The sequence below is a fragment of the Malurus melanocephalus genome, unplaced genomic scaffold, assembly GCF_030028575.1.
Source record: "Malurus melanocephalus ecotype Western Australia unplaced genomic scaffold, MMel_1.1 scaffold_137, whole genome shotgun sequence".
NCBI classification, from domain to species: domain Eukaryota; kingdom Metazoa; phylum Chordata; class Aves; order Passeriformes; family Maluridae; genus Malurus; species Malurus melanocephalus.
In genome coordinates, this window is record NW_026623369.1 from 1300357 (window position 1) to 1324885 (window position 24529).

The 24529-nt window shown below is 40.0% G+C and overlaps 1 protein-coding gene across 1 annotated transcript in view; it reads right to left on the reverse strand.

Moving 5' to 3' along the window:
* The window catches only part of WDFY4 (WDFY family member 4), a 111070-nt gene extending 87184 nt beyond the window's left edge, over positions 1 to 23886 (reverse strand). The window contains exons 1-13 of the mRNA XM_057370989.1: positions 23793 to 23886; positions 19599 to 19860; positions 15103 to 15217; positions 14409 to 14512; positions 12876 to 13022; positions 12318 to 12507; positions 11710 to 11899; positions 10639 to 10799; positions 9845 to 10297; positions 8177 to 8281; positions 7352 to 7542; positions 4238 to 4848; positions 353 to 446 (exon numbers count right to left, since the gene is read on the reverse strand). Coding sequence (XP_057226972.1) covers positions 353 to 446; positions 4238 to 4848; positions 7352 to 7542; positions 8177 to 8281; positions 9845 to 10297; positions 10639 to 10799; positions 11710 to 11899; positions 12318 to 12507; positions 12876 to 13022; positions 14409 to 14512; positions 15103 to 15217; positions 19599 to 19859 — 2622 coding nt within the window. The 5' untranslated portion in view covers position 19860; positions 23793 to 23886. The remainder of the gene's footprint in view (positions 1 to 352; positions 447 to 4237; positions 4849 to 7351; positions 7543 to 8176; positions 8282 to 9844; positions 10298 to 10638; positions 10800 to 11709; positions 11900 to 12317; positions 12508 to 12875; positions 13023 to 14408; positions 14513 to 15102; positions 15218 to 19598; positions 19861 to 23792) is intronic.
* Between the last annotated feature and the right edge of the window lie 643 nt (positions 23887 to 24529).

The window sequence follows — 24529 nt, forward strand, 5'->3', positions numbered from 1 at the left end:
TTATGGGCCATCAGGTCTGAAGACCCAGATTATTCGGGTTGCTAGGCCTGTTGGCAATACTTTGAACAATTTTCAAGACACTTCTACATTGTGCCTTTGCAATTAGTATTCTGGGACCAAAATCCCTGTRCTGCATCAGACAGGTATAGAAATGCTTGGGCAAACTGACAGCCAAGAATCTTTGTTGTTCTTAGATTTGTTGACTCAGTGAAATTTGTGCTGCTCCTCCAGACTGTGTTCTAGGTACATTTTAGTACTGCCACATTTGCAAAGAGTAAGCAACTCCTGGAAATAAAGCTACAGAAAAGCAGAAGACACTGTTTAGATGGCACTTTGATRTGTTCAGACCTACCTGAGCATGTCCTTCTTTGTACAGCTTTGGCAACAACCTCACCATGACACAGACAGCACCTGGATGTACAATGGTGCAGTCTCTCACTGCCAACCTGGAGCAAAAAGATACATCATAATTATCATTAACAACTGCAAGGAGGGTCCAACAATATTCCAGCAGAGCACAGCATTAAACCCTCCTAGGAGCAGCCAGGCTCAGCATTGAAAAATTAGCAAACCATATAAATGACCTGGAACAGCTGKAAGCTTCCTTAGAGAAACAAAGGCAGGACACCACCGCTCATGAGCTGGCCTCTTAGGGACCTGCACATTCAAAGATGTGCAGCAGCATCTTTAAACAAACTTTGCTTTTGCAGGTATTTGCAGTACAGAAAGCAGAAGACCAGAGGAATCACTCATGCATCAGTCCACAAACAGTGCTATCCTTTTAGTTTATAATGTCAGTTATACAGTAACTTCAGTACTTTAAAATATAACAGAAATAAGCAAAGATGAGAGAGACTTGATGAGATCAGTATGCCACCCTCCCCTTCCAACACCAGGCTCATCCTGTTCAGAATATCATCAGCATTACTGGATGCACCTCTGAACTGGAGTTGTGATGTGCACTGTCAGAAACATCTGTCCTAAGCAGATCTCACAAGAAAAGCAAAGGCAACATCTATCAGCTGCAATTAGACTGACAAAATAAAGCTGAACTGTATGAACTTTATGAACTGTAAGAAACAAAAAGTACAAGTRTAAGRGTAAGCATTAAAAAAAACMAAAAAAACAAGGTATGTAAAGGGGGGTAAAAAGGCTGCAATTAAACATGTTTCTTAGCCATTCCCAAATAGGCTCATCTGATACAGCAGAGCAGCRAGTAATGTGTAGCATACTGCCACACTGTGACAAATAATTCTTACTGCACACTCAATAAAGATAATTTCAAATAAATTGCTCATTTGCAGTATTCTCTGCAATAAATCAAAATCAACTCTGGTATAAAGAGTTGTTGCAGCAGTGGTTTCAGTATGGATACATACGCTTGTATTTGGCATGAATATGGGAAAGTTTTTAAACATCAAAGAAAAAAGAATACTGAAAATATGCTCTCCTCCCACCTCCCTGAGAAAACCCACACCATTTTAAAGGAGAAAAATCCAGTCACTAAAATCTAAAGGAGTRAAATAGGTGAAACATGAGCCAGCAGTGTGCCCAGGTGGCCAACAAGACAAATGGCATCCTGGTCTGGATCAAAAACACTGTGTCCAGCAGGACCAGGGAAGTGACCACCCCCCTGTACTCAGCACTATGAGGCAGCACCTTGAGCACTGTGTTCAGTTCTGGGACCCTCACTGCAAGGATATTGGGGTGCTGGAGTGTGTGCAGAGAAGGGCAACAAGGCTCATGAGGGGTGTCTAAGATTATATAAGCCCTATCTCCAGCCTCCTCTGTGCTTTTCTATGAGGTCCTTGTTTTATGGCCTGTGTTGGTACAAAGGCTGCCTTGCTGCACCAACTCCTCACCTCTGCAAATATCCCATCTCTCACACTCCTGCCCCAGGGCTATCCAGTCAGTGCCATGATTCCACTCCATCTATCTCACCAGTATCATGGTGTGAGTCACAAATCGGCTCTGCACTGGCACTACTTAAAAATAAGATAGATAATAGAGTTTGGGGACAAAATGAAATGTCACAATGAACCTGAAGAGCCATTAGCACAGTGAGTTGTCTGTGGTAACAGCAGCTGCAGCAGCCATGCTGCTTCGGTGGGCACAATGAGGGGCTTCCCTCCCAAAGAGAYCAGCCTCAGTTAACACAGCTTGCAGAAAGCTATGTCTAATCACCAGAAACAAAAGGAAAACCAGAGACCCCATCTGTCACAAAAGGTGGTTCAAACATTACTGCAGGAGCAAGAACTCAGAGGGCTGTTTTTGAGATGTGAATGACACGGCCAATTCCTCTGTAGCCCAAAAGCTTGCAGCATCATTCTCCACAGGACAGTGGCAGGGGCTAGAATATGTCTTAGTCACAGGCTCCTGCAGGATCACTCCTTTCCCTGCTTCTTTGAGAGTGTTAAATWTATGTTGCAAGATGGGGCATCACAGGCCACCTACACTGACTGCATTCGAGTTCCTCCTTTCAAGCTCCATAGTCGCTGCCTGAAAACTTTTCAGGGGGAAGTACGAGCATGGAGCACAGCTAAGAGGAAGCTGCAACAGAGGAACAACAGGCTTGCTGAAACTATGKCATTTCTTATGTTTATGTTCATAAAATTTAACTGCTGGAAAACGATACAGGCTGTATAGCCTGAAGATAGTCAGCTTTCCAGTACATGCTCCTCTTTTGTGTTTGCACACATTTGTCATGGACAGACTCCCACCAYCCCTAGCTAATCCAGCTTCCTTTTGTGCCTTCACATCCTAGAACCAAGCCAAACAGTCCCAAAACAGACACTGTGACCTAAAAKAGTCCCAGTTTACAGGATTAATTTTTCCACAAGTGATATTCAGTTACKGCACAGCATCACATCTCAGCAAGCAAAACAATGCAAGGACCTAGGAAGTCTTGCTCATTTCACACCTAATGACTTCAGGAAGACAATCASGAGACAGAACCACACCCTTCCCAGCATTGTCCCAACCTGCTCTTCCACCCTTACTGTCCCTGGGCCTCCCTTGTATACACACTTAGGCAACAGACAGTGTACTTCTCACAACTACCACCATCTATACACTTTTTTCACAGGGACCCACGTTCTCTCAAATCAGGCTAGGAAGATCTGCTTGGAAAAGAACATTCATTCCTCCTGAGCTACCAAGTCCTCTCCCCAGCACTGAATATCTAACCAGAAGCTCCCAGTGTAATTCAAAGAGCGGTGACAGGGAGCAAACATCTCCATGACTACTTTAAAATCCACTGTACAAGGAACAAAGAGATCCACCACATGTTTTTCTGMTTGCTTCAAACAAATATAAATATAACCAGAAATGCTTCCTCAGCCTGCCTCAGTACTCAGGGAAAAAGAGTTCTGCTGACTTCAGTGACTGCTGCTATGAGCGGCAGACATTATGTCTTGGTCTTAAAACTTGGAAGATGACTTTGCAATAATCTACCCTAAGGGCTGAAGATATCTCACACTTAGCCTTTCAAAGCATAATTCCAACCAGAAACATTTTTGATAAAAGTACTGAGAGATTCAAGATAAAGCTACAGACAAATGAAGGGACAGAAGATCTAATGAGTTACAAAATGCAAGTTATTCAGAACTGATTCACAACTGACAGCTATGCTGATTTCTCATATAGTCTTCCCTTCCTACCAAGGATATGTAATTTGATATAAACCTTCATTCAATGAGGCAGGCARTATGACTGTTCCAACTTTCTCTATTTCAGCATGAATAAATGAAAGTGTGTCTGTACACATGTGCTTGGACATGCATGCATGGGGGGCCATTTAAAATAACTTAAAGTAACTTCTATTTTTAATGTATTGATTGACTGAAAGCAGCTTTCCACATAATTTAGAATATCAAAATTGATCAGGGCAGATTCAAGCAGTGATTAAACAAAGCTTCAAGTCCCAGCAACCCCATTTTTAGACTCCATTCCTGCTCCCATATTGCAGGTGTCAGAGTCTTCAACATAACCTCTGTAACTTTTGGGATTATATGTCCTACTGCTGCATTAAATCCTTATGCCCCAATTTTATTAWAATTTTATCATTATCACCTTTGCAAAAGTGTAGATTTCTGCTGCCTGGAGGCCTGGGAGTTGGGACTGTGATCTGGTTGGTTTGTTCTTGGCAGGTTATATCACAGCTTACCACAGTTTACTACCATATAAAATGCACATACCACCCTTAGTACTGTATTTCCCATAGTAAATAAAAGCTTACTTCTCTTCAGGTTTTCCCCATAGCATATAGGCAGAGGCAGGTAGTTTGTTGCCTARTCTTTTGAAAGCAACAGGATGCTCTTCTTGAATTTGGGACCCCTCCTGATCATCCCTTGATTCTTCTCCCATCTCTGGCTTCCTCTCCCTRAAGTAGCTTTCCTGATGGAGGGTTCCTTTGACCATATGATCAAGAAACTTCAGAATCCAAATGCAATTCTTTAGCCACACTGGGAAAGGCTCTGAAGAACAGGAAGCTGCATCCAAGAATTCTGCAAAYGTCCTTTTCTTCTCAAGGCTTACAGGAGTTTGCCCCTCCCCTTCTGTCCAGAAGCATCCAAGTGATCCAAGATCCTCTGCCATCTTTTCAAAGAGACCATTCTTCTGAAAGAAGTTGCTGTTTACAGGGTCTAGGTGCAGGGCTGCAGTTATCCCCTGAAGTGTGTAGAAAACAAGCTCCAGTATACAATTCTGTCCAACCTCTGTCCACTGCCCAGATGGAGGGTCCTGCAATGCACCTTCCATGTCTGAGAGGAGGGACAGGAGCCCATTGAATCCACTGCAGGTTCTGAAAGCTGAATGGCTCTTGGGACTCTCCAGTACCCTCAAGAGTGACTACAAATGTTGGGAAGAAAGGAAATAAAAGAAGCACTTAAATCAAGGGACAAAGAACCTTTTTGCAACAAAATTMTTTCACTGAAATTTCAGCCTTTGGAGGGAAGAGGAGAGAGTTGGTCAAAATAAAGGTCATCACTGCACAACTTCTCCTCCTCCCTTCCCCCATATACTCAATGAATCATACAACCAAGATTTGAATGCACCCTTAGGAACCACTAAAGCAGTCAGCCTAAAAAGTAGGGAACAGTGCTCACAGGAAGAAGCAAAGAAATCAAATTTCCTGCATTAAATATCCTAGTCAGTTTGGCCAGAGATAGTTTCATAKCGTTGGCTGTTCTTTTATCAGCCTTCTCGGACTCTCTCAAGAAACCTGCCTTTGCCCTAGACAAATGGAAGTAAAGATTCAATTGTAAATACTCTCATATAGAAACTGGCAGRAAGGCACAGCTCTCCACAGACAAGTCTTCCTGCAGCCCTGAATGCACATGAGAACCCACACTTAACTTTTGTTCATATGACTGAGAAGGCTCTTTCCAAAAAAAACCCAGTGACATGGGATGGCACAAAGAATATTGCAAGCAGCAGGCTCTCCTCATTAAGAAAGACAAGAATACCTTGTCTCAGCTGAGGTATTTTTAAAGTTTGCACAACACTTTAGAGGAAAAAAGCCATAACAAAATAAGATCTTAAGACAATGAAGTCATTAGATTTTATCCAACTTCAATAGGCTTAAAGGAGGCTATAAGTGAATGCCACTTAACAATATTACACATGCATAAAAACCAAACCATTTGCCAGTTTTGAATGATATGGGCTTGCCATTTTAAAACAAATCTAGAAAAGTTGTTAAGAGCTGTGGAAGTAAAATTGGTGAGAAAAAGGATCTTGCAAGAAACCAGTCCACTGCATTTGAATAGAATCGATCCCAAGTTTTTGGGATGTTGCACAATTAATTTTGTACAGGGACTTTCCAAATTTGAGGCTGTCCCCTTGTACATTGGAAAGGGTTAATTTTACATATAGTGCTTCCCAAGAGATAGCCAATGAAAGAGCTTTACTTCACAACCTCCTGAAGAGGAACAGTTTCTAACAGAAATATATCCTATCTATATAGGATCTAGGACTGTGAGAAAGGCTTGCCAGAACTGAAGGGGGAGGGGGAACTCTATTACTGTCATTCAATTTTGTATGATAATGTATCAAACCAGGCAGAGACTTCTGAACAGGGTGCAAATTTAATAACTTAGAGTTGAAGTTATCAGGATGGCTTTAACACATTCCAGAGAAGGTCAACAGTAAACAYATTTCCTCCAGCTTTAACTCAGTTAGGATTTAATCGCCTATGAGTTAGTATTCCTCTGTCTTGAATCTATAAAACTGATGTCTGCTKGAAACCCCCTAACTCAGTTACTGCTAACAGAATTTATTTCACACATTCCATTATTTGTTATTCCTCATAATTGTYCACGTGCCACACTGGAATACGGCAGTGCTAATTGTATTTGGGCTCAGGCTTTAACAGCTAAATATACATTAGCAAATCAATCTGAATTTGTGTGTAACACAATCATAGTCCCAATGGATAAAGATAATAAATTCATTTGCTTACATTATGCTTTAATACAGTTATCATTTGTCAAAATTAGACACTGAAGTTGCATTTATTTTCATATTAGTTTGGACGCTTTACTCAACTTTTCCACAGGTATTGTTAAAGTTTGTTTGTTTCAAAGCTATAAACTTCGTACTTTTTTTTTTTTTTTACGTAACATTGCTCTTTCACCACCGAAGCAGTTTCTATATTGTAGAGAAAAGTGAATTAGATTCACTCTTGATAGAGCAGGTAGAATGAAATTTTAAGATCAGTGCTTAAAACACTGCTGCTTTTCAACTGGATGCCTATGACCGAAACCAAAATAAAGTACAGTGATTCTTTCCTCTGTTTCACTGCTTAGGGATCAGACAGGCTGGGGTCAATAGAGGCTATGACTGGTTCTAATTTCTTTCTGCAAACATTCATACAGCTGTTCCTTTCTATTGCCTCAGATTTTTTCCCATGATTCTGGTGTGTGTGAGAAATTACAAAAATCAGGACAGCAAAGTTTCAACCTTGGAAACTTATCTGAATCAAGCTGTTCATCTCATACCTACCCTGGCTCTTCCAATCTTATTTCTTTACATCTTCTCACATTCTCTTTCCATATATCTACTTTCACTCACATCTGTTTCTCCTTTCTCTGTCACATTACATAGAACTGCTCATACAATTGTGCCTTTAGCATTTCCATTTCTCCCTCCTGTATTACTATTTAAGTCTTCAAAATACTTTGTAATCTGATACTTATGCATGTGTGGTCAACACCTTCACTATCTAAAAATCAAAGTGCCCAAGTCACCATAATCAGGAGCTGGCCCATGTCTCTTTTTTCTTCTGCTCTTACCATCTTGAAAAAAGACAGTTTCCAAAAAACAATGCCCAAGTGAGAGCCATGTTAATTACCTTCAGCAGATCTAGTTTCAGATGCAATTCCCATTGAGTGGAAGAACAGAGGGCCCCAATAATAATGCTCATATATTCTTCATAATTGATGACTGATAGCTGCTCCAAGATGCTGAGAGTAGCACTCCTGTAGCACTCATCATCCAAAAAGATCTTGATATATGGCACCATTCCATAGTCCTTTAAAACAACTAGGGACAAATACACTGTCATTTGTGAGTTAAAYTCCTCTTTGCTTGTCGTTTTTACAGGCAGATTTTCAGTGTTGGCGTGAAGTGCCACATTCTACACATTTAGGAGGACAGGTAAGAAGAACAGCAGTTAAAGCTCAAAATGACACAAACGGAACGGCACAAGAACAACTAGGAATGAAATGACTGGATGACCAYGGTTCCTAATCATCAGAGGTGACATCTTCCCAATATAATAATGAAGGAAGAGGAAAAGACACCTTAGTTTTCAGCTTAAGCATCTCTTTATTTTAGGAAGAGAACTTTTTGATGGTTTCTGAAAATATATTTAGACTGTGCAAGATGATGCAAACATGACAATTCTAGGATTCCAGAGTATATAAACACTTCAGGAGTATGCACATGGATGAAGGAAACAAGATGATTATTGGGACAAACAAAGCTCATTATGCAGGATGAGAATACCTTTGTCACATTTCTTCCTAGGGTAACACAGTTATCCCTACACTTCTAGCTTTTGTCCTCCATTTTTGACTGAAGCACAGATGTCAGAAAATTTGCTGGYGCTCCTTAAGAGCATGGCCACTTACCACCAAATATCACAAATGTAATGCAGMCATATGTATTTCCTTACCTGTGTTCCTCACAGACCTCGCCGTWAGGGCAGCCACCATCTTCAGCATCACAATATTTAATTCCTTTTCAGTGCCTTCTTTCAGATCAGACACATGAGTTCCAGCTGTCAAAATATTAAAAGTCATATTAAAATATACAAGAAATGGAAAACTGTAGCAAAAATATGAAATGGAATACCAGWTCTCCAGCAAATTCTAGCTTCTCTCAAGTATTACTTACAGGCTACTTGAAAATTAAAACAAGCAACAAAATATAGACATGGCATYGCCTATTCATCAGGGTCTAGTCAGGGCCTGGGAAACACAGGTCTGGTTCTTGCTCTGCATAATTAGAGGCAGTACTGCTAATAGGGGTTTCAGTTCCCAAATGATGTAGAGTTACCTGTTTAGTGGTGTCTGGTAGGAACGCACACAAACAAAAGAATACAGTAGATTATGAGCTAGGAAGTGGTAAAATAYTATAGCAACAGGGAGCATTTAAATGCCTAAACTATAAGTCAAGAGCAGAAATGTCCTGCATGTTCAAAGACAAACAGGATCAGACAGTGTATGCTAGGTTATTTTAAGATCTAAAAGTCAAAGTTCGCAGGCTAAATTTCTGAAATCCAAGAGAGGGAAGTAGTGATAACGTCTTCTCACTTGTCTCTCTCCACCTGTTTGTCTAAATTTACATGTTATATAGCTATTCTATCACTCATTCTATAAAAGTGACATCAACAAGTTATTTAAARACGTGAAATTAATGCAAAGACAGAAGAAATCCCTTATGCACAAGCTCACAACCAGAAGGCAAGTTTTCAACAAYCTTTGTATTTATCTTGACAATCCTTATCTATGTGCTCTTGTACAAAACCCTGGTTCTCTGATATCAAGAGCCCAAATCTAAATGTCYCTGCAGTTGATGGATGTCTGCATTCCAGAATTTCTGTTGCAATTCGTATTCCTTCTGTTGTGTATAAATAATTCAAGTATGCTTACTGCACCAGAAGTTTATCCTAGTACTTTGGGTCTCTCCTCCTTCACTAAATTACTTTTGCACTCAAATTTAAAGGCATTTCCCAACTCATACAGCACAGAAAATGTTATCATACATTTTTCTTYCATTAAAACAGCAATTATATACTTTTAAATATGTGAGTCTGTCTCCTAAGTCAGCTGATTCTGCAGTTAYCACATTAGGACTATCATCATCCTATTTCTACACTAGGAGTTAACTCTATCACATCACAAGGAGTGGTAGTAATTGTGGGTAACATGGCCAAAATTCAGTGAMCAGTTTTCTGTCACTAGTCTTCAGGATTAAGGTGTTATTGTCACAAGAACCAAGCATTGTGAAAATTTTTTCTCACTCAAACCTCAATCTTGCATTCTAGAGAACCCCTAATTAAGACCTGTTTAAAAGTGTGAGCTGCAGGGTACCATGCTGAATAATTCCTCATACACTAGCAAAGAATACCCCAGAGCTGTTCAGCCTAGTGAACAGAACAATAAACAGAAAAGATTTCAGAGAGGACACCACTTAATGTGTCAAATTTAGGCCAGTTGGCTTGAAGACAAAATCYAGCTACTCAGTATATAAAATATATAAATTTACTGCAGAAAGAGATTATTCATTCCTATTGATCTTCCAGCTTCAATGGTCATTGGTGACTRGCATCAAGCTGTACCTGACTTCCTCAGGATCTTGGCTTCCTTCCTCAAAAGGGCCAGCAGTAGGCCTAAGAGCCCAGAGTCACGAAAAATATCACTGAATAACAGGTCCTTTTGGGTCATGYTGAGGAGGCACTGGAGAGCTGATAAGGTGCAGAATGGCACTATGTTTTCCTTTATCAAATACTGAACCTTCTTCAGAATTTCATGGGGTATATAGGACAGGTCTAGGACTATGGAYTCCACCAGTCTGAAGAACTGGACTTGGACTGGGTGTGGTTTGAAATGAATTATGTCAGTAAATTGGTTGATAGGTTGCAGTGTCCATTCCAGAAGAAAGAAGTTCACTCTGTCCCAAGCCCATATGGTACCAATTGCTGCCAAGACTCTTCCACACAGGTGCTGATCGTTACTTCTCTGGAAAATGGATTGTAACACCTGGAAAGGCTGGAGGTTTTTCACTGTCATTCCTGTGGGGGAAAAAATAGGTGAGATCGTTTTTACATGAGTGCTATTTAAGTCTGCAAGTGCCATAAATATAATGTTAGAGCACATCTGAAAGCGGAAATAAGAGCTACAGACATGAGGGATGTAATTGGGAGGAATATTCTTAACCTTGGATCAGACCCTACAGTTGGCATGGTCATTTCAGTTGGATGCAGGTGGCATTCAGGCTCCTGCAGCACTAAAACATAGATCTGAAGATGCCATATCATACTCCTTCCTCCATATTAAGACACAAAATGAATAGAGGTTCATTTTTCTATGTCCCACCTACCCAGCCATATGTGTGTGTGTATAGATACTGTACCAGAAGACCGTGTCTGTTCAAAATCRAAGAGTGGCAATTGCGGGTGTACGATATTGCCAGAAACTTTCAGTTCTGTTTGTCCACGGGTTGTAAGGCAAGTCAGCATGTCCAAGATCTCATCCAGATAGGGGTCTCCTTCATTTTGCTGCAAGCCCTCACAYCTAGGAAGAAAACTTGTGACAGTCATATGTTCATGTCATAATTATATAAACACTTCAGACACATCATCAGGTACAGAGCACATACGAGCTACATAGAATAATCCACWCCATGGTGGCACATTCTGAATCAGAAAAAATTCTAAAGACTGATGGAAACTGAAGCGGCACTGAAAGAGTCTTCTGCTTTAACTTACGCCAGCTATGTGTCCTTTTAAAAAAATCTAACTCAAAAAAAAGTCTGTTTTGGGGAATAAAAATTTAAACTTAGTGAGAATTCAAATAATTARAACAGATACTTCATATAAAAATGTGGGCATATGGTTGGCAAGATAAGGGACTTGCTAACTGAGATAAATAACAGAAAAATCTCAGCTCTGAGGAAGGGAAAAATATTGTTTTGCCCSAGATTTGTGAATCACACATGATGATGGCATGTCTCTCCTAAGTAAGGAAATAGTTTGAAATGTAACCCAACATTTGCCATAATTCACAGACAGAAGTGAGACTGTTAAAGCACAGAGAGCTGCTTACCATGCATCTTATTCTGTACTGCTCAGATGGGTCAATTCTTAAGGAAAACTGCATCATCTGGACGTGGGTTAGTGGCAGATCCTGACTTCCTCAGGATCTTGGCTTCCTTCCTCAAAAGTGCCAGCAGTAGAACCCCCAYGATATTAATTGATGAAGAACCTTTGTCTTGTGTTCAAAAAGTCCCTATYCTACCTGCAAATTAACTTCTCCTTCTGTTATGGTATAAGGAACAAAAGTTATTACCTGCTTCCCTTTTTTAAAGAGCAATGCTTTGCATCCACACAGGATTATCTACATGATTCTTATTTTACGAGACCACTATGCATATTGAAAATTAATTTTCACTATCCTCTAGAAGCCTACTAAAAACTGCTCTTACCTGAGTAAAATTTTTAGCAGAAGTTGGTAGCCATCATTATTTTCAAACTCCGTTAATAAAGCTGATGATACAGGATAAGAATCTTTCACAAAGCACAAGACAATACTAGCAGCTTCACACACATCACAAGCAGGTAGAGTATCRGCCAGTGTAAAGAGATTCTGAACAGCTATTTTTATGCAGTCCACAGCTGTGAAAAAATACAGCAGGTGTTTATGAACTGACAGTCAAACAAGTTCAACAACTTCACAAAAATGAAACAAATAAAAAAAGTTATTTCCCATTAAAACAGGAGTCTGTTAACTCTTTTTCTACAAAGAAAAGAGGATATATGAACATCACACTCATTTCAGAAGCTACATGAAGAGCATTGCTGGCTTTACAGTATACACGCATTTCTTTGCTTAACTCCCAGAAACTGATTTAGGTTCAGAAGTATAAGCTTTCAACCCCCCAACTCACCAAAATTCATATGCAGTGAATCCAGCTGTCTGAGTACAACGTAGGCAGAGATTAACAAATTTAATTGTCTTGTACTAAGTCAATACTTAATAATTCTTTATGAGGGGAGCCATGAGGAAAGGAGAAGCCAATTTACTAAACCAAACCTTGTAGGTGCAAAATGCTGTTTTTGGTCTGAGCCTTTGAAATTGTTCTTAGCACATGGCCTGTAGGTACTTTCCATGAGTGGCTGCACTGGTCCCAAAGAGAAGCAGTTGCTATAATTAATGACTGAAGCTTATCAGCTGCCAGAAGTTCTTCCACACCTTGTTCCTCTTTGTACATGTTAAGCATTATCTGAAAAGCAAACAAACATCAGCTACAATAAACACCTCTAGAGATACCCAAGAGATGAAGAAAAATCCATTGGGGAAGGAGACTATGAGTTTGATACTAAGGCCAAAAGAAAGGATGCAATGAAATGGGCAAGAAAAACTACCACTAGGATATCCTTAATGGATTTTTCCCACTTAAAGTCATGTTGTTTTGTTTAACAAAAAAATAAGAGRTAGTTTATATGTTTGATACAGCTCCTGATGCTTATTTAACAGTTTTCGGTCGAAATTTACTTTTGTTTTCTGGCCAATTGAATCAAATTAACAGCTAAGATCCTAAGTGAACATCTGAGTACCCAGAGCAAATGAACTCCCAAATGYACATCTCACCTTAACAAGCATTTCCTGAGTTTGGGCTTCATCCTCATTTGTCTTTCCATCTTCACTGGTTWTCCTCAGAGGGACAGTAAAGAAAAGGTACAGACACTGCATCAGAGCAGCTGGAAGTCCAGATCCAATGATGTTCCACATGGTTCTCTAAGTAAGCAAAATAAAAGTCAATCCCTCCAGAAGCTGACCACAGTTGCCTTGTGTTTCTACACACTGWCAACAGTCATGGCAGATGAAAGATCTGCTTGAGTATTTTATCCTCATGAGTGCTCTAGGGCACACAAGGCTGGCAGTCACACAGCAGAGCTGAAAAATCCACTCAGCAAAAGTAAATACAATAAATTTATGTTGCTGTAGCTSTTCCCAGGACTTCCCATTTCAGCTGAACTACAGCTTTGACACAGGTACTTAYGTTCTGCATATGGAGACACAGGGAAGCACACAGCCTGAAAACTAACTAGCAGCTGAACCAGCAGTAAGGCCAGGGACAAACAGTGTCCCCTTTCCAGGACACCCTGAAGATCTAGAGGCCTGGTATGCTGAAAGCATGAWTTCTTCATTCCCTCCTTGACTCAGCAGCAGTTTAGCTTTAATGCCTTCACTTTTTTAACATGTTGAAAAAGTGCACACACACTTCTAATTACAGGTTTTATAAATGCAAGTGACAGTTTCTTCACAGTGTTTCTCAACACTTAGTTTCTTCCCATCTTCACTGTGGCTGACTAGAACTTCCAGAGAAGTCCCAGCATGTATGCTTGGCACACAGTAATCATAACAAAAATTAGCACCAAGCTAACAGAAAAATGAGGTTTGTGATATGAAGTTCTGTGAGTATATGTGCTACAAAAAAAATGGCAATGTCTTAAATCTGTGAAGAACACAAATCTCATCAGAAACTTCATGTTGTGACTAGCTATGTATATCATTTTATAGCACTCCTAATGACACAGAACATATCTACTATAATCTGACAGTAAAATCTTATTTYTGTGTGTCTTTGAACAAGAAAGACTAAGACAAACTGTTTAACTAAAATGTCATGGATAAAGAGGCCACAGATGCCCATCAGCAGGCTGTGCTCCTGATGCCACTCTGAATTCGGGGTGGCTGTACAAGTAGAGTTTCTTAAATGCTTTAAAGTGAGAGTCTATCAGAATGAAAAAGCCAACCCCTGTATTACCAGACAGWTTCTTACTAGTCATCTTTTTGATATGTAAGCTGGAGAGATAAATACACAAAAAGATGCACAAGGGGAAGAGGGAGATAAAGCAGAGAAACACTGGAAAAAACACCTGTCTCATCATGAAAAATAAAAAGGTATCTGAAAGCATGAAATGCTAACTTCTCTCTTTTAGAAAAGYCTGGCCTACAAAGCTGGTGGTGTGTCCTCTGCCTGTATGCCTCTGGTGTGCTGAAGCTCAAAATATTAGGGATAATGCAAATACTGAGACTAGGGTTTTCCATTGTTGGGATGCCTCCACAGTTTGTCTGAAAAAAAAAAAAAGGAAAACACTCTATGTAGTAATTTCTTACCAAGTCAGTCTGTGAGAGCAGATACACWGATTTTAGGAGCAAATGGCCATCTCCTGATTCCCCTTTCTGTTGCAGGAATTGCTCCAAAGCCAGACGCGCTTCTTCTGTTATCACAAAAACATTAAACTTTAATTCTTTAGTGAAAGATGAAAATGCTGCATTTATGCTTTCATAACAAATCTGACAAATTTAACAAAATTACAGTAGCAGGACTCCACTAAAGTGAACAGAAAAACATAAAATGATTTTGATTCAGCATTAAGCTTGGGTCAATTRATGTAAACTACGTATTTCAAACTGACAAATTTCACCAAGAATACTAGTTCAGTTCATGAAGCCTGGCCGTTGACAGCACAAAGAATGTTCAACAGCCACCAGAAAAGCCATGTATGGCTAGCAATATTTTTCTCATTTAAGATCCTCAGAATAGCATATAACCTATTCTTTAATGCTTATATGCATTATATATTAAGCMCTTCCAGCTACAAAAGTTCCAATCCCAAGATCATCATGGCATAGAAGGCCAAATCTTAAATGCAATCACCTCAAACCWGTGCAAGCTCACAGCTACTAAAATATCTGTCTTGCTACCCAGCATTTTCCTGTTCCCCCTTTATTTCCAGTACAGAGGACAGCTGAAAGACATGCATTTCCAGAATAACTGGATCCARTGGATATGGTTTGGGATCATTACCTGCAGACTTGCCATTGAGATKCCTCTTAATTTCTTTAGTCAGAAGCTTAGAAACCTCACTGGCTAACAGCTGAATGTTGGAGAATACGACTACTCCAGAAGACTGTTCCCAGGCCTGAAATCCAAGTGTAACTGTTAATCTTTCTGATACATCATGACTTCAGTAGATTGGCAAATAATAATAAATACAAATAAAGTAACGTAAGGCTAACACTGCCCTACAAAATTCCCTCCCTAGTCAGTATAGTCCATTGAGCAGTATTTCCCAGATAGGCAGGAATATGACACTACAGATACAGAAGTTAAGCTAGAACTACCTTTTAAATCATATAATGCATCCAATAGAGAGCTTTTATGGTATTTTCTGTATTGAATACAATCCCGACAATGTAAACATTGCTCATACCCTGTGTCACTAATTATTTGCATCAAAATTTATGCTAGTCCCTTTCAAAATGACAGAAGCACCCTGAAGAAACATTAATTTACAGACAAATTTATTAACAATTTATAAATAACTTCTTAACTCACTTGTTCAAGAATGGTCAAGCAACTAAGTGCAAAACTTACTAGATAAACAACAGTAAGACTTCTTGCTTCCATGGATTTGACAAAAAAACACCTCGTAAATATTTCTTAGCCCTGACTTTGGGGCAAAAAAATTAAAGAGCAATAAAGAAAATTTTCCAGCAGACTACTACTATTGTGCCCAAGTGGCCTCCRAGAATCAGGTGTCAATTCTTTTATATGAAACAACTGATACTACACACTAGCAATAGTTCAGCATTCACCTCTAAAGACCAGTCTGAGACACCTCTGTCCTCAGCAACTYTAAAAAATTTTCTTTACAAAAGTCTTCTCCTTTTAGAAGCTCTGAAAAATCATGCTACRTGCCCAATGATGACAGGAAGAGAAATGATGTATGTTTTCCTAAAAAAATTGGATCAGACACCCCATAATGCGTTCTGCCAAGACATCAGTGCAACTCTTTGTAAATCAAGATCCTCTACAAATATTTCCTTCTCTACCATTGTTTTCAATTTCTTTTCTTTCATCACATCACAAATGGCAGCTTGTGGACAAAGCGTCAGTCATCTCTCAGTAATCAGGCAAGCACCTACTTTTTACTTCATTTTACTGCAGTCAGTAAGCAAAATACACCCAACTCTTCTTTCTGTGCTACAAGAGTGAAATGCACTTGCACAGTGTGCCTATTAATAATTTTTATCAATCTCTAAATTACTTTCAGAGACACTCAGTTGCAGAAGCAAGATCTACCAATTCCTCCACCTCTGATGCAGAAGGGATCTGCACAGATCTGCAAAGAGCTGCAAAGAACAGCAGCAAGCTGGGCAAACACAACGACAAGAAACCCACAACCACATAAGAATATACAATGTTTGTCATTAAGCTATGCCCTTTTTCAGAAGAAAATAGTGATAAATTTCTGACCCTTTTCCTCAAAGAAGAACATTCGCTTAACACTTCAAAATGGCCTTGTTATACTCTTCTTCTGCCATTCTTCTATCCAGCAAGAGCAGGATAAATTTTAGAAATACAGACCAAATGCAATAGAGTAGTAATCAAACATTCATAGCAATGCTATTGGTCTATCTTCCTACAAAGCAGACCACTAATGTTCTGATTTGATGTTGGTGCTCTTTGTGAGGGCCAGGCTTCAGTCTTTAGAACASACTGTTCTTTAGGAACAGACCTAATTAATTTCATATTCATGTCTGAGCCTATAGAAGATCTGTATTGGAAGTATATCAACCTGAATCCATTACAGGTTGCCTACCTTCTGGAAAGCTCAAATAATATGGCATTAAAGCAAGCTGATTTTCTTTCTTCCTCTTAAACCTTCTTCTATAAGTTCCCTGTGTCTGCTGTTACCATCTGCCCTTCCTATTCCATGGTTCATGGAGAGCTGCTAGCTCAAAAGTCAGCCATGTAGAAGAACGTTCTGATACTTTCTRAGGCACTGAGAGGGAAGATACAGAAGGCACATTAAAATGACTCCCAGCCCAGGCCTGAATCACAAGCAGATGGCTGACATTTCCTTCCCACACCTTTTCCTTCTACGTCAAGGAGTGTCAGTGAGTAACGAGCCCCCGCACCCCAGGTGTCTCCTGCTCGGTGACCCCTCTCTCCAACCAACYGAGTAAGATCTAAAGCACTTTAAAACAAAAAGGCAGAGATGCAGTAGCACCTGCCTGATCAAAATAAGAAAGGAGAAGCAAGAAAAAAATCTTCCAAGGAGGGACTCACCCAGAGTCAATTGTTAAATAGGAGGAAATTAGGTCGTTTCTGTGAGAAATTCACCACATGTACAACKCAAATTGAGATGCATCTCCCCAAASSAGCAGAAGGCTGGTACACGAAGGGAGTAAAAGTCATATCAGCAAGGACATGATGACTAAAAGCTAAAGGGCCAGATCCTCCATAATGTACTCTTAAAACAAYAATGCAAAGCCAAAATGCTCTAGCCACACTTCTGGACCTAAATGCCTACAAAGCAATGCAAAGCTCCACTAGCACATCTAAGAAAACTTGTGGAGAAGAATCTCACTCTTAGRGCACAAAATCAAGTGTAAAGCTAATGAAAAATGCATTTCTCCATTATCAAAAAAAAAGCCCACCAGTGAAATTTTCAGCATGCCATTTTAAAAGCAGATCCATGGAAAAAGAAGGTGCCCCTCTACAGAAAACTGTCAGATTATCAGCACTTATCRAACTTTGAAGTGCATTCTTTGGAGGCTGAGAAAGAAATGCTGCCCCTTTGCAAAGCCAGTAATTTGGTGACCTGGAAAGGCAATGGTAAGCTCTCAAGACAGCAAAGAGCACCACAGCACTTTTAGTGCAAAGATAGATATTTTTTTTTCCAGTGACAGAAAGCAATAGCTCTTCTGTTCAAATACAGCCTTTGGTTTAGGAGGGACACTTCCATGCAAACAAATCCAGAAGTTGAGAGGAAGTGGTGAAAAGTGAAAGCTTTGTTCAGAAAACATAAAATATTTGTGGGACTACTTAGATTTAATGAGAAGGCCACTTCTGAGACTCCAGGCTATACACTCACTCTCCTTTTAGTCCCTTCTACTCATTTTTGTCTGCACTGCCTTGGACCAGGGCAAGCTTATACTCAAACATAGCAAATTCTTCACCGTGGGCACTCCCAGATCCTACCCACAACTCAGTTGTTTGCATCAGTTTCAGTGCTGAWCATTGACACCAGCACCTACAGTGATTTCACTGTGTACCAGGACTTAAAAGCTTCAAATGTTCATGCTCCATCCAGCTGAGTGAAATGTTTATGACTATCTGAAAGTTATTCCTGCTTTACTGTCACAGATACCAAAGACTTCATAGCCCTGAGCCCAGTGATTTTCCTACACACTCAGTTCAAAATGCAGAGTATCCCCTTTCATGYCTCACAGTGCTTCCATAAAAACAGTGACCAAAACTTTTTTTTTCTTCACCTACCCACTGACTCCTATTTTAGAARTCCAGCTCAGGTAGGTAGGAAACAAATGGATCTGAGTTCAGTCACTCAAGAGCACTAAGAATCCACAATTATAGACACTTGAAGTATGTTATTATTAAAATATAGTTTCAACAAAGAGATGTTTTCATTTTTTTTTTTTTTCAAAAAGACATAGTGAGAGTGTAAAAATGCAGATTCAATAACCATGACTATTCAAGGTAATCCAAAAGTAAAACAATTCCTCTGTACTAGTACATAGCCACAGTACATTTAAAGGCAAGCCAGGTTTTCTGCTTCACTCAGCATATGCTCTGCCATTCTGTCTCTGTATGGTCCACTCAGTTTCCTGTATATTACACAGACTCTGGCAAGGAAAGCCAACCCATAAGGCTCCCATTCATTACAGGGCTCTTCTAGTTTCACCTTTCAATATGTTCAYCTCAGAAATCGTTGGCAGATGGCAGCTGTAGGGCAGCCTGCTAACTAATATGTTCTAGTTCTCAGCTGTGTCCCTCACCCACGATATGACCTTCCTCTTCTCACTCCATGGCTTCCTCATCTCTCACCCAACTCCTCTCTCAAGCACTAAAATTAGACATCAGCAYTGTCATCAACCCCAAAATTCTGTCTTAAGGCTGTACACCTGCATTTCCCCTAACTAGCTGTATGCCACAACCACATTTTCCCCGACTGAACCTGAGCTGAGGCAGACATGAAGCAACCTTTTCACAGGGTATTCACTTTGTAAGATGCCTGTCTTATTCCTAGATTTCAARAACAGAATTTAGCCACTCAGGAAAGTGAAGCAGTGTTCCCCCACGTATTTTTTTCATGCTAACCTAGCAGGTTAGGTAGAYGAAAGGAGGACACTGCTTTTCCAGTGGAGTAAAAGAATTTATCATCCAAAGGGATCCTGYCCCAACTAACTGCACTGGCTGTTTGGGTGAGCACACAATGGACAGGGTAAGAGAAACTCAGATTGGAATCTCTACCAAAGGCAACAAAGAGAACAAACCTCTAAGAAGAGAGGAAGAAATTCCAGCAGCCTTCTCTGTTGATCCTCTGGGACAAGAAATGGAGCCACTTGCTCATATTCAACAAACTGTTTGCCTAGAGTCTCCCACTGGAGGGTATGGCTCTGGGGGAGCTTGTCCTTGCCGTGTGCAGGCTGCTCTGGTACTTCTGCTGCGTTTTCATCATCAGGGTTCTGCTCTTGCTGTCCTGCTTTGCCAGGTGAATCCTCCAGCTGCCCCATGAGTTCAGCTGCTTTGTCCATGCTGAGATGAGACCAGATAAATACATTGTGTTATTTACACCTCTTACCAGTCAACTCTCCCAAGAAATTAGACACTGACAGTTTTAACTGCCAAAGTTAGASTTTATAAATAGGGAAACACTCTCAGTCATTGACTTCTTTCCAATTCTAATGCAAAGCACACTGSTCCTGGACAAGAACATTAACAGTCCGCAATTGCATGAAGAAGCTTTTTTCTATGAGATGTGTGCATGTGCYACACAACTCATCTGGGCTTTGGCAGAACAAACCAATAAACCACACAGCAAATCTGGATTCCAGCCCCAGCTTTGCCACTGAGCCAGATCCTCTCCATTATACTTCAGTCACCCCAACTGTTAAACAAGTTACAGCTATTACCATCAGCAGATCTGTAACAGAAGAGCACTAGCCAAGAGCCAGGTTACACAGTTCAATGACTATGGATGCTAAATCYAACTGCACATCACTGATGCATTCCACATCTAGAGTGGGGCTGAAGCCTGTCTAGAACAGAAGTTGTGTGGAAAAGACAAGGATTCCCCACAGGACTGTGCTGGCCCAAAGAGGAAGCAATATTCAGCTCTTCTATATGGCAGATGTACAGCTCTGTGCAATAGTTATTTTCACAACATTGCTTGTTTTGCTGATCCTGTAAAAACTGAAGTGGATATGCCTCAATGAAGGATCATGGTGCTTCTAGCAGTCTCCTTTACATCAAATTTAAAATAGGTACATCTTGCACTAAATGTTGGGAAATCCTTCCAATACCCTTATCTCAACCTCAATTTGTCTCATCTACTTTATAGCCCTGTTTTTATCCATAGTGTTCTGGGGGATCACTCAGTCCTATTCCCTTGCCTTCCCTTTAGAGCGTTCTGAGAGCTCACCCTGCTATGCTGAGCCTACATCATGACAACACTTACACCAATAGAGATCAGGCTTCTCCAGKTTCCATTGAAGTCATCCATATGCTTTTTGGAGTCTAGGTCATTGTCTGACTACTCATGAGTCCGTGACAGGACAAGTTAACACAGGCAGATGGGAGTTGTCACTAAGATGAATGCAGATCACTTTACTTTCCAATGTATCTTTTACATACCAAATGTATAATTTTTTAAGRGCCCAGAAGATTCTTTAACAAATCATTACCCCTCAAAGAAAAACAGCAATATACCTTCATTTGTAGGAAATAAGCTCTTCTCTACAGTGTCTCCTTGATTGCCATTCSACCATTTCAATAAAAATGCCAAAAAAGAAAAACATAACTAAAAACCGGAGTCATGTCTGCACTACCAATACATACACACAGTAAAATAAATTTTAGAAGACAGTATTATAAGCCTGGTTTAGAGTTATGAGCCAACACTAAAACTGCATTTAGGATTCTCTTCCTTCGTCATCCATCAGTTACTCAGCTAGCTTATTGCTTGCATTCTGCCCACTCCATGCCAGATGAACCAGTTTCACTTCCACACTCCCACAGTAGCTCTGTACCACGGAGATGAAGGGCATAGCATTTATCTTGTCACTCTGTGCCATATCACCTGCACTAAGAKGATGGTTCCAGCAGACACCTATGCTTAGAAGCAAATGCTGGTCCCTCACACTATACCACAGGMCAGCTTATTTTACCACAGCCCTTACTCTGTCCTTTGCTAGAAGATGGAGGCCTATGTAATTGTAATCAGTCCCCAAGGAACAATGAGTCTAGAACTTCCTATCTCAACAACATTTTGTGTTTTGCTCCTGTTGTTTTCCTTAATTATCTGTATTAAAACAACAAGCCCTATGAGAAGAAAAACCTCTGACCTCACAGAGTAAACAGGAAGACTCTGCTCCTCGTGACTGTGTAGGAGTTYGTGTTGGTTTTGCCATATGTTATACTTAACTCTGGTGTGGGATTATGACCCACTTGAGTCATCCTGAAGGTGTGAGTGTGTTGGTTGAGAAAGCCTGGGTGGTGTTCAAGAACTTTGGTGAGCATAGTTCAGTTACTTTTTCAGTGAGGCYCAACTTGCATTCCAAATAGCAGAGCCACTCTCTTCCTCACTAAGATCTCTGAGCTTGGAAGCTACTGTGCTACACCTAAATCAATGCTAACAAATAACCCACTCCAGTGCCTACGTTCACCTTGGTCATCTGCATAGAGAACCCCAAAGTTCCTTACAGAGGCATTCTACAAATGTGGAAGTGCTTACTCTAGCCTCAGAAAAAGGTCAGTGGCAGATTGGTCAACTCCCTGAGCTGTACYGCATGACCCTGCAAATGTATTTACCAATTTTCTCTTTCTATTTATACTTGGCTGAGAAAGCCCTTCTTGTTGGTGGCACAGCAAGAGCAAGCAGGSATAATCTCTTAAAAAGTGTTCACTCTATGAACCACGTAAAGAAAGAGTTCCTTCCATCTSCACTGACACTTTTACAATCAGATGCTCACAAACAACTTCATTAGTGAAGATTGAATTGTAACAGGCTATGTAAGACAGTTTAAAGTGTACATGGAACTCTTTAATCTTCAGAAATACTTGAAAGACATATTAGAATGTGAGTCCTCCAGTATTAGTCTGTTGACTSCAACTGCACTATACGCTTCACATATTACTTGTCCTAGTAGCCCTTTCTTGCATCTACARTTTGATTAGGACTATTAAATCCTCTCAATTTTCTAGTCATCTTGAAGGGAAATTATTCTTCTAGATCAACCACAATATCATATGGCTCAGCATTCAAATATCTTTGATATAAGGATAGCTTAGGTATTTTTAAAAGATCTTATTAGTTGTCAACCTTCTTCACTTACCTCATTTTCTGATCCGGCAAGTTAATAACTTATTTCAGCTTTAAAAAGTTTTTTGTTTYATTCTGGATTAAGTTTGAAAAGATACTTTTGGTAAGTATCAAGATACAAAAAGCCTAAATAATAAACAATTTAAAAGACATAAAATTGAAAATTTAGCAAGTATGTCTGATACTATCATTCAGAAAGTAGTGTCAAGTTACAAGAGGAACTTAATCATGTATTTTCCCTTTTTTTCCAAATAAAGCTTGTGTGAAATCACACTGCAATGTGGCTACGCCTTTCCACACTGAAAAACAGAAGAAAAGCCTGATGAAAACTGGCAAAAGGAATAGCAGAATACTATTAGTAACAGCTTACTAGTTGAACACRATTTTTTAAATCACATTTTAATTATATTTATCTGTGATTACCTCCCCTAGTAGTTCATAGAAAGATCCCATTCAGGTAAAATAAATCCCAACTTTCACCAAGATCAAGAAGTTTACTTATATATTTAAAATCATTTGTTATCACAGCAAGATGATTGACTAAAAGAGAATCAAGCTTCCTACCAAAAACCAGAGATTRGTCCACTCTTTATGGTAAGTCTCTGCAACAAATGTTAGTTATTTGAGTGTACATGGAAATCTTTCATCTCCAAAAGTACATGAACACAAAATAAAGACTACATTTGGCCTCTTTATTTACTCCAGCTGTCCAGACAATGAGACATACTACACTAAATATCAGACCCCTAATTCTAGGACTAGCTGCTTTAAATAACATTTATTCTAGTACACTTCTTGACTATTAAATCCCTGGATTCTGTGGACTATCAGGAACACACAGCTCAGATCATCCCCCAARCCCACTGTGTGACACTCCTTTATCCTCCCTTCCTTCCGCTGGCAGCCAAGATGACTGTTTAATGAGCACAGTTTTGACAACTAATAATTGTAAAAACCAAAACCAGGGATTCCACTACTTCCCAAAGAAAGCTGTCTTTGTACTGCAGTTTAGGGTGAACTTTGACTCAAACATTTGCTAATTGAAAGTAATCCTATCATAACACACCAGTTGCAACCAATACTGCAGGTTCCTTCAAGTATTTAACAGTCTGCTCCTTCTGCTTTCACAGAAAATCTCTTGACATACCTGGGCTCCTAGATTTGGCAGCTCCTAGATTTGGCAGCTCCTTTTGCAGTTAATACCCATACCCAGAGAAATGAGTGCTACTGCTTCTGTCCTACTAGGCATGTTGGTGTATGCAGCAGCTCCCACTCTGCTCTTTAAACTTTCCACTGTGAATCACCTGATTAGCTGCTGCACTTACTTCCTGAGGAAAGCAGAAGTAAAAAGCAAATGAACGACAGCTCAGGARCCATTACGCTCCCAAAGCAAATTAGAACAGCTCAGCTTATACACAAACCTGGAAGGCAGAACATTCTTCTCCCCGCGTCAAGAGTAACCAGGTATTTCCCCCTCAGTACCGTATTCTCAAGGGGGAAAGGAAGTAGGATTTGTTTCCTTTTGGTTTTAAATTTAAGGATCACAAAACTACTACAGAAAAACAGCACCACAAAGCTCATGCTCTCTCTGCAACAATCTGTGGCCAAATTGTACTCCATTTCTACCCTTTTACTGTCACTTTAAAAGCACAAAAAGTCATTTGCAGCAGCCCCGCCATGCTGTTTGGTCTCAGAGGTTTATTTCCCAGGGAATTTCCCAATCCAGTGGTACCTCCTCATTAGATGATGTCAGGACTCAAGTAGACACAGTCATTAGGAGAGTCAGAGCAGAGGAAGCACCATTTCTCTTTTTCATTTTTCACTAACTGCTGATGGGTCTGAAAGTCCAGTTTCAACACACCCACYCGCTTATTCTCTGCTTCA